Raw genomic sequence first — 10,945 nt, forward strand, 5'->3', positions numbered from 1 at the left:
AAAGTAAACCTCAAGATCTAGAAGTAGCTCTAAAGAAGCAATGATTAATTAATTATTTGGCAAAGACAAGAAAGATAAAGCAAGGGTTGATGACTAAACTCATGGCAGGTGGACAAGGTTAGGGCAAAGACATTTCAGGAAGGAGACTAGTATATGCCAGGTTACAGAGATGGGAAATGGTCCAATGTGCTCTGAGAGCTAGAAATAATTTTGTACTGCTTATATAAAAGGCTGTAGTCACTGCCCAGAAATGCCACTGGAGAGCAGACAGGCCAGATCCAAAGGGAGCTGTGTGCTTGGATTTTATTCTTTAGGCGAGGGAAGGATTTAAAGCAGGTGATAGTCACAACTGTCTGTATTTGGGGATCACTGGCAGAATGGATCGGAGGGAGTGAGCATGTAAAAGGTAGGAAGACTAGGCAAAAGGAAAAATAAGATCAGTAAACCAGAAAGGAGGGACAGAAGAGATGGGGGACTGAGCCGAGAGCTGAGAGCTGAACTGTTCAGGAGTTGGAAGGGTTTAGGACTTGGTGACTGGCTAGAGAATTTTCTTTCTGGAACTTAAGATACATGGCTTTCTCCACTTCTCTGCAGTTAATTCCTAATGTTTTTATCTCTTTGTTTTAAATATCCCTTAGACTACCAAGAGAATGAAGAGCTCTTTATGTATTTATTTTTCCTAAAGCCCAGCCTAATGCTGTGTTCTTTTTAGGTGAGATGGGCAGACCTGGAAGAAAAGAAGGATGCAGATAGGAAAAGGGCCATAGGTTTTGTGGTCGGACAGACTGATTGGGAGAAGATCACAGATGAAAGTGGTCACCTGGCTGAAAAAGCCCTCAATCGAACCAAATATATATGAGACTTCGTTTTTGAGCGGAGTCATTAATTCCTCTAAGGTAAGTTTGCACAGTCACGTAAATAGCCTACTGTGTGGTTGTTTTGAAGGGTTTGAGATAAAGGAGACAGCATGCTTTACTAAAAAGGCTTCTCTTCTTGTATTTTCTGGTTCTTAGAAGAGTAAGTATGTGCTAGTTGCCAGTATATACAATGAGGGTGTTGGAAAAGGGAGCAGTTTTCTGCAACCTGGCTCACTTTATACAAGACTTGAGAAAAGCTTGGATTCTTTCGATTTGAGAAGGAGTAGAATGATGAGATACTAAAGTCTATTGAACTTTCTGCCTGCTGTTTCGTGGCTTGACAGCCTTTTCTTTTCCTTTCAGGTGGTTCGCTTTGAGGTGATTCTGAAGCCACAGCCTCATGGAGCTTCGTTGTGTGTCACCTTGCCTTCCACGTTTCAGTTTTTGTTTTGTTTCTACCACTTTAGTTTTTTAAAGTTCTCCAGTGTCCCCAAGAGGTATTAGAATCTTGCTGTACCCAAGCAAGACATTAATTTTTCTTTTTAACTATTTTGGGGAGGGAGGGAGTGATAGCTTAACTGCTGAAACCATGTGGGGGTCTGCTGGAGGATTCCAACAGAAAATATTTCCTCCACTGTACAATGTCACAGACTATCTCTATCATCATTGCTTTGTGGCTGTTTTTGTTTTTTACTGTATGTAACTGGTAGCTGATTGTACTAGGATTAAAAACAATAAACTTTCATGATAAAGCCGATGAGTATTCATGGGCTATACAGCATGGGCCCCTTTCTCTTGTTTTCTTAATTTTATTTTTTATTACTTTTTTAATATGATGTGTTCTAATTACATGCTAGCCGAACATCCCAAAGCCTTTTTCCCATTGAATATTATGTAGCTCAGTGATTCCATAGCACATATTGTAAACACAAGGAAGGTGCACTGATCTTTGTTTGAGAGCTGATTTCATTCTCTGTCTTTGCAGCATGAAGACTAGTATAGACAATTGCAAATATTCATCAGTTCTCTGGAGCACATCAGTTCTGTAGCATGGTGTTTTATTGTCTTATTTTTTTGATCCTCTTGCTGTTCCTCCCTCTTTTCACTTTCTCCTTTCATGCTATGTTATAATTTGATTTTTCCCTCATCTGGCTTTGATTCCTGGTGGGCAGAACTGATGTACTCCATAGAACTCAGGAGCTTGTTGCCTTATTGCTAAACTTGAATCATTGATGTTTTCATCAAGATGACAGGGAAGGATGAGTACGGAGATGTGCAGCCTTCTGGCAGGCACCCTCTAAGCCTGTCAAGTTTTCAGATTCTTGCCAGATTGCTCATTACTGGAAAGCATGGCCTTCTGCACAGATTTTCTTCTCTTGTGGATAGTACCAGGTGGAACCTAGAAATGCACAGAGCTAAAACCCAAATACTCCAATTTAAAAGCAAAAAAAACACTTTTCCCTTTTCCAATCTGCAAAGAAAAAAACATTTTGTAGCATGAGAGAAGACAGAAAGGAGCCTTCTTCCTCAAACACCATTTCCACTTTGTAATCCAACTCAGCAATTTGTAAATATGTTCATGAAAGGCTTAACTATTTTGAAATATACACTTTTGGGCTACAGACAAAAACCTTTTAATTTTATGACCTACATTAAATATTGTGTAACCAGAAATGATATTTATTAGCACTCAAATTGTATTGCTTTGGGTTCAAGAATGTGAAATTATAGTACTGAAGATGAATTTAATGGGAATCCTGACAACTTTCTGTTCTTCTGTCTTCCCTGAAGTTCTGAATGTTTATATGTAAGAGGCTTTAAGATCATTAACAAGTCAATACTGAATGTATAATTTGCCACATTGGATGACTTCCACTGTTTGTAGTATTTAACAAGCTACTTTGGTTGCTTCTTGGCCGACAGTACACTTCTATGTACCCATCTTTCTCAGCCACCTTTATGAGTGAAGGTACATCACAGGATAACCAATAGAATTCTTGTTTGTACAGAGACGCACGTGAATCTACCAAATGTCTGTTCTTATCAAAAACAGTATTTCCAGAGTGTGTTCTCTAGTTCAGAAGACAATGGAAGCATATATGCTCTCATAAAGGATGTTTTACTTTAGTTTTCTTAACCTTTTTATGTTCTAACAGTATTCAGAATGCCAGTGAAATAAGTGGTAATCACTTTAAACCCACCATATTTTTGCCTTGCAGCCATGCCTTTGTGTCTCTGATCTTATACCAAAGGGGATAGGGAAGAGAACAGAGTCAGAAATGGCCTCTGCTGGTTTTCAGAATATACAGAATAACATGACCTTAGGAGATGGACATAGAATGTTGGCTGCTTTAGGAACTTGGCCTAACAACCTCAATGAAAGAGAATAATGAAAAAAAAAAAAGATTAGGCCCCAAAAATAAAATAATAGAGACTGTCAGTTAGTATTCAACTTTACTAATCTAATGAGACTGGTAAAAAATTCTTGAATTTGCATTCTCACTAGATGCAGAATAGAATTAGAAAGCCCAAGAATATCTTGGAGAAATTTGGTGTGAGTAAAAAATGCCTTGATAACATAGATACTTTAAATTTATTGAGATATCCTTGGAATACAGAAAACCAAACTTGGGTTCCATTTATTTGCTAGCATTTTACTGTTGTTTTATTAACATTGTTTTCTTTATCATCTCAAAAAACTGCTTGGTATGTGTTTTACGTTTTTTATTATAATCGTATGAAGTTGATTTAAAATCCTGTGTTGTGTCTTGATACAAAAATAATCTGATGTTGGGGAAAGTTCTTGGTATCTTTAATGTTTCAGATCTCTTAAACTAAATGAAAACTCTCACTTTGGTGATTCAGCTCTGCTTGATGAGATGCAGAAATTTTTTCTATTTAGAAATCATTTATTTAGGGTTAAGTTGGCATATTCAGAACACATTGTGATTGATTACAGGGATCAAAAGCCATCAGTTATACACAGTAATCTGTTTGTTGACACGATTCACATAATTTTCAAGAAGTTATACTTGATTTTGATATCAATGATTAATTCAGAAGTTTACTGACAGACAAAAATCTTAAATTTTCTGGTTGGATTTCTTTCCTTTGTGAAAGAATTCTGGTTGTTGTTTGGGCAAACCACGTATAAAATTCTGAATTGGATTGACTAAAATTTCAACCTAGGTTTTCATACTTTGGAGGTGCCTCAGCTTTTATGTTAAGTATTTTATCCTGCTGACTGTGCAAGTTGCAGGTATTTTAAAGGTAATGTTGGTATCTAGAGCCTGGCATACTGTTAGGACTGTAAAAGCAACAAGTCGTCGGCTACAAAGAGACTGTATGGCTATTTTAAATACAGCTTAGAGCTACCAAAACAGAGATGAATTTTACTGGTACAAGTTCAAGTTCCTCTCTCAGAAGTTATGTGACCTTAAGCAAATCATTTAACTTATCTGGGCTTCCATTTCCTCATCTATAAAGTGAACATAACAAAACTTACCTAGCTAGCACAGGTTGCTGGGAGGAGTGAATTGAGAGGATGTTTGTAAGCTGCTTGGCCCAGTACTGAGCACAGAGTAAAAGGTAAAAAACTGGTGGTAGCCGTCATCATTGTCATTATTACTTTTTTATTTGTTCCTCTTTTTGCTTTTGAAATCTGAAATTTTCACTTGGCTTAAAGATAATCATCATCGTTTGTAGTCAGCTACTATAGACTGAGGTATGCCATATGAAACAGTACAGTTTGTGTGTGTGTGTGTTGGAAGAGTAATCATTGAGAAGCATTTTCAGGTAAGTGGTGAAACTAATCTTCAGAACCTGTAAGGAGCCTTAAGAGGCTTAGGCGCAAAGGCTAACTACTAAATACCCAGAGAGGATAAGTATTAACAACAGTTGCCAGACCACAGGTGTGTACAAAGGTAAAGGTACTGAATTGTGGATTTGCTTTGACTTGCATATATTCAAAAAGAAAATGGTAATTTTATGCATAAGTAATGCATGCATGTGGTATAAAATTCAGAAGGTTCAAGGGCATATGTATTAAAGTCTCCCTTCCATCTCAACGACCTCAGCCTCCCACATCCCATCTATAGAAGTGACCAGTGTTGCCTGTTAATTTTGTTTCCTTTTAGAAAAATTCTATGGATAAGCATTAAGTATTAACATTTTTGTTTTTGTGTACTCAAATGGTAGAGTGCTACACAAACCATCTTATTTTTGTTTTTTCTTTTTAATGGTCTTGGAAGTCGTTCAGATTGTATACAGAACATTCTCATTCCCCCTCTTTTTCTCTCTCTTCTCCCCTTTCTAACTTCTCTTTCTTCCTCCTCCATTCTCTCTCTCTCTCCCTCCTTCCCTCCCTCCTTCCTTCCCCCCTCCTTAATTTTCCAAAGGTACCTTTGTATTTTAAGGAGCTTTACTGAAAAATTTTAAGCAACCGCTTCATTTATATTTCTGTTCTTTTCATGGCATGGAATATATATTGTGTAGGTATATTTCTATACAGTTTTATTACATGTGTAGGTTGGTGTATCCACCCCCATCTTCCTCATACCCCCATGTCTAACCCCTGGCAATCATTAATCTGTTCTCTGTTTCTATAATTATATCATTTAAAGAATGTGATATAAATGAAATCATTTAAGATGTAAACTTTTGGGACTGGATTCTTGGCTTTTTTTTTTTTTAACTTGGCATAATTCTCTGGCATTCATTCACGTTGTTATGTGTATCAGTGCTTTGTTCCTTTGTATTGCTCAGTGGCATTCCATCCTTTTTTCCTTTTACAGCTGCAGAATATTGTATGTCGTTACTGTGATTTAATGTACCAGGTTTCTGTTGATGGATATCCATGCTGTCTTCTGTTCTTACAAATTTTGAATTTTATATATCATCATCACTCTGCCACTCCCTATGCTTACCTGAGTTTTAACAATGAAGGAACAGTACCAATGGCATCCTTTACATATTCTCAGGGGGATGATAGGCACTTTAGAGCCAGCATGTCACAGGGGTGAACTATTAAGAGAGATGCCGTAATGAAATGACAAAGGCAGATCTTGTTTCCTGGTAAATCTTACATAATAGGATTCTGACAAAGCAAAGAATCATGATGCATCTTAGAGGGCCAGAGACTCTGATGAGTCCCTGGTCTACACGTGAATGAATGTTAAATCCTTAGACCACCGTCCTCTGTACCTGGATATTTATGCACAATGATTGATCTGATTCCATTCTCAGGCTCCATTGCTTTCATGTTAGACCATGGTCAATGAGCATCCTCTTGAGTGAGGCGGAGCTTCTGCAGTTAATGCACAGCCGTCTGCCTGCCAGCAGGACCTTGCATTTGTGATCCTATGAGGAGCTTGTAGACAAATTTAACAATTTATTATAAAGGGAAAGACTTTGAGTCTTCTATTTAAGAAGCTTGCACTTTCTACCAAATTCTTGTTTTTGACAGTATTGATCTAGATTGCAGATCCTTCTCCTATATTTAAAGAATTAAAGTAATCTCTTCCACCATAACTTGGAATTTCTCTCATACCTATCATTTCTGATGGTGAGTTCTAATTCTTGGGTATGTCTAATGTTTGTTTCTTTTACAGCATCTAGCTAGCTTGGTGCATGGTTCATGTTATCTCTTGAGTGAATAGAGGGGATGTCTCCCATGAGCGTGGCAGTAGTCACACACTTCACTTATTCAGAGTTGGACAGGTAAAAAAAGGAGTGAGTCAGAGGGTGGAGACTGGCAAACTGGAGAACAAGGTAGGTCCGGTTAAAGGGGAAACAACACCTGCAAAGCCACAGCAGATTGTGGCTATGTGGGGAAGTGGGTTCTTGTTGCCAGATTTTCTGGCTTTTCAAGAAAAATGAAAAATCTGGGTTTTTATGTGTGAAATCATTGAGCACTAGGAACTTATTTTGGTTTTGATTTGATTGGTTGGGGGGCTTTTTGCAAATGCTTTGGCATGCACAGTTTGCCTGCCATTTCAGACTTGAAGGCTGCCAGTTTGAAACTCTTGATATTTAGAGAAGAGGTTGAAAAGACCTTAGGACTCATTCCTGTCAAATCCCTTCACTTTAGAGATGAAGTTTCTGAGTCTGAAAGACAAATTATTTGCTCAAAATCCCATAGTTATTTGATGGCAGAACAAGACTAAAACTTGGGTTTCCTGGTCCCCGACTTAGCACTTTTTTCTTAACTATGATACCTTCTTTCTGAGGGCCTTCATAAGTTCTAGGATGGTAAATGCTTCAGTATTGTGTGTGTTGTGTGCATGTGCACATGGGCGTGTTTTCTAAATTCTGTGGACCTAGAAGTACGTTCTGATGTAAATATATCTATTAGGAACAATATGATTCAGTTGGTTACCTCTGAAACCATCTTCCTTGCATTCCCACAGTAAAACTATATGCTTGGGATCTTATTTATTACTTGTTAGATTGCTTGATACTTTTTAATTACAGAAGCTTAAAAATTTGATGAGTATTCTTGTGTAAGAATGGAGGAGAGGAAATCATGTTTTGCAGTTTGGATAGCTCATAGAAATAATTTTGTTTTCTGTAATTTGTCATTTCTTTTTTTTTTTAATATTTTATTTATTTATGACAGATACAGAGAGAGAGAGAGAGGCAGAGACACAGGCAGAGGGAGAAGCAGGCTCCATGCACCGGGAGCCCGATGTGGGATTCGATCCCGGGTCTCCAGGATCACGCCCTGGGCCAAAGGCAGGCGCCAAACCGCTGCGCCACCCAGGGATCCCTAATTTGTCATTTCTTATGTAATATAACTAGCCTATTTGCTCTAGCTCCAACAACAAGCATCTTAACCTACTTCACTTGGAAGTTCCCTGTTACCCATCTTATGAAGGACAAATTCATCAGCTTGGCAGTGAAATCCGTCAGTAACACGATCCCAGCTACTTTTCCAGCTTCCTCTTCCACTCTTCTTACCACGTGTACACATACCACAGGCACACTGTGTGACTTACTGTATACTCAGCTTTCCCTAAAATTTCCCATTTCCTTTAGAAATTGTATCTTAGGGCCTGGATCACACGCTACATTCTCCCTAAAGCTGTGTTTTCTCTGATCTTCCTGTTTTGCTTCTTCCTTCCAGCACAGGGTTTTGCTTGATTTGTCCTATGATCGGTCTCTCTCTCTCTCTCTCTCTCTCTCTCTGCCTTTGGATGTGGCTTTCATATATTTAATTTTTTTAAGTAGGATTAATATACACAGTTTCAGTTGTAATATAATGATTCAACAGTTCTATACATTACTCAGTGCTCACCACAGTAAGTGTGGTAACCATCTGTCACCAAACACAACATTATTAACATCTTATTGTAAATGAGAGTGTAAATTGGTGCAGCCACTGTGGAAAACAGTATGGAGGTTCCTCAAAAAATTAAAAGTATAATTATCAAATGACCTAGTAATTCTACTACTGGTTATTTACCAAAAGAAAATGGAAAGATATATGCACCCCTGTGTTTACTGCAGCATTATTTACAATAGCCAAGATACGGAAGCAACCCATATGTCCTTCCGTAGATCTATGATCTCCTCTTAATTTTTTTCTAGTAGAATAACACACACACACACCTGTCTTGTCTTTCTGCCTCATCCCTTCCCATTCCCAAATACAGCTCCTAGAGGGTAAAAACTTTATTTTGCTCCTCTTCCATCCTTACAACACCTAATATGCAATACCTGTTATGTATAGTTGATGCTCATTAAGCATATTTAGAATTGATGCAATGAATTTAAATATAAAGTTAACTCATATAGGTCAATATATGTGTAATTCACAAAACTCCAGTTCTTTTTTTTTTAATTTTTATTTATTTATTTGTTTATTTATGATAGTCACACAGAGAGAGAGAGGCAGAGACACAGGCAGAGGGAGAAGCAGGCTCCATGCACCGGGAGCCCGACGTGGGATTTGATCCCGGGTCTCCAGGATTGCGCCCTGGGCCAAAGGCAGGCGCCAAACCACTGTGCCACCCAGGGATCCCCAAAACTCCAGTTCTTGAGTTTGCTTTTTCACTGCCTATTTTCCACTTGGTGGCATTTCCATAAGTACTATATAAACCAGGTATCACAAGTTCAAATGCCTGCTATGGATGTAAGTGAAAGAATTGGCCAGTAGTTTCATAATGGCATGTTCTCTTCTTTCATCAGGAACATACTTTGCAAACTAGACGTGTAGGAATATTCTTCAGTCTTGTGGGAAAATGTCCTCTTTCCAATTTTTCTCAAAATATTCTACACTATGTATCTTTAGTGTCCCTACATTTGGTAGAGATATAAGTACAAGTGTTCATTTTCTTCTTTACTCTGAGAAAATCAACAGTGGAAGCAGAATCATAAAGGCAACTGCTCTCAGCTTGGGGAGGCAGTAGGGCATGGTGAGGACTGAGTGCTTGCCCTATCTCAATGAGATCGTTCTTCTCCAGCCAGGTGTTACCAAATGAAGATAAAGGGAAAGCTCAATTTTTATGTGATAAAGTCTTTTCAAAATACTATAGGGGCAATAGAGTAGTGGCAATGGGCAAGTCAGCTGGAGGCTACATATTATCTACAGGCCATCATTTTGAGACTTCTGACATATGTCATAGAAGACTTTGGAAAGACAAAGAAGATTTCAATAGGAGAGGAAACATCAGCTTATAGTTTGCATGTAAAGATTTTGGCCAATACCTGGTAACTAACATTTTGGAGTAAATAATTCTGTTTTCATTGAGTCAGATAGCAGTACATACATAATATACTAATGCTGAATTTGCAGTAGGTTATTTTTTGTTCATTGGTTGCTGTCACATGGATGCATGCATATTGCCTCCTCCTTGGGTGACATCCTTTCCATGCCTCCATTTATCAAGATGGCAGATGAGCACCTGTGTGTGCACAATTAAATAGTGTGCACACACTTATCCCAGAGAAAGAAGACTGCAAGAATTCCCTTTGGTTAAGTGGAGCAGCTGAGCAGCCATACCCAGAGGTGAATTTGACCAGAATGTCCTACTCATAACTCTCCATTGCTTGCTACTATTTCTACTGGGGAGAGAGGATACATGTCATTAAAGCTTCTTTGTTGGCACCTGTCAGTGTCAAGGTGGGTGTACTTTTGCTATGTTTGATTTCTTAAACTATATTTTGGGGCATTATCTTTTTCAAGTTTATTCCAGTCATAAAATAATTCATTCGTTCTCATTATTTAAAAAAATTAAAATACTATAGATAATACTAAAACCCCTGTTGAGCATCAAACATTTTAAAATCTTGGAGGTAATTACTGTTACCATTTTGGGATGTGGCTTCCCAAATCTTTTTCTGTGCATTTATAAACATATATATGTACCTATAAGGGTTTAGTTAAGTTTTTTTTACGTGAGTGATACTCTTTACATGTTGTCTGCAAACCCCTTATGTCTGTGTGTGTGTATATATATATATGCACACATACATATAAATTATATATGTGTAAGTATATATTCCATGATATCTATATAGCATAGATTATTTCTCTTATTTGTGACAGTTTTTCACTATCATGACAGTGTTAACATTGAGCATTCTTGTAAATGCCCTTCTGGGGCATAGTTTCAAATTTTCCAGGGAAAATACAGAAAAATTTAATTATTGGGCCATAGGAAAAAATTCTTCCATTTATGTCCTTCTAATAATCTGTATGTGTATTTTAGAAAGAGTCCTAACTTAATGGCTGGGAATTTTAAAAAATTGTTTTCTTGGTACTTTAAAATTCAGTCTTGAGTAAATTTGGAATTGATAAGGATAAGCGAAATAGACTCAAAGTAATAGCCATACATAGATCAAAGCTATTAAGTTTTTGGGAATAGGTGCTGTGTTTCAATGGTGGGGAAATTAAATTTTCAATTGAGAAGATTATCTCCCTTAGTTGTGAAGTTCTTTTTTCCAACTCTTTCTCTTCTCCCTTTGGAATTATGACAACTGGATCCATAAGTACTATGAAAATATTTTCTCACATCACACATCCTGTTTGATACTAGTTTGAAAATATAAGTTTTGATACTGTACCTTTGCTTTTAAAAAAAGTATTA

The 10,945-nt window shown here is 37.5% G+C and overlaps 1 protein-coding gene across 3 annotated transcripts in view; it reads left to right on the forward strand.

The window, feature by feature from the left end:
• Positions 1 to 1,638, forward strand: part of YLPM1 (YLP motif containing 1) — a 78,706-nt gene extending 77,068 nt beyond the window's left edge. For all 3 annotated transcript variants that reach the window (XR_012036904.1, XM_072839343.1, XM_072839342.1), the window contains 2 exons: positions 713 to 896; positions 1,221 to 1,638. Coding sequence is in view for 2 of the 3 variants with exons in the window: in XM_072839343.1 (XP_072695444.1) it covers positions 713 to 859 (147 nt within the window). In the remaining variant the exon portion in view is untranslated. The remainder of the gene's footprint in view (positions 1 to 712; positions 897 to 1,220) is intronic.
• The last annotated feature ends 9,307 nt before the right edge of the window (positions 1,639 to 10,945 follow it).

This window comes from Canis lupus, chromosome 9 (assembly GCF_048164855.1).
Source record: "Canis lupus baileyi chromosome 9, mCanLup2.hap1, whole genome shotgun sequence".
Classification (NCBI taxonomy): Eukaryota; Metazoa; Chordata; class Mammalia; order Carnivora; family Canidae; genus Canis; species Canis lupus.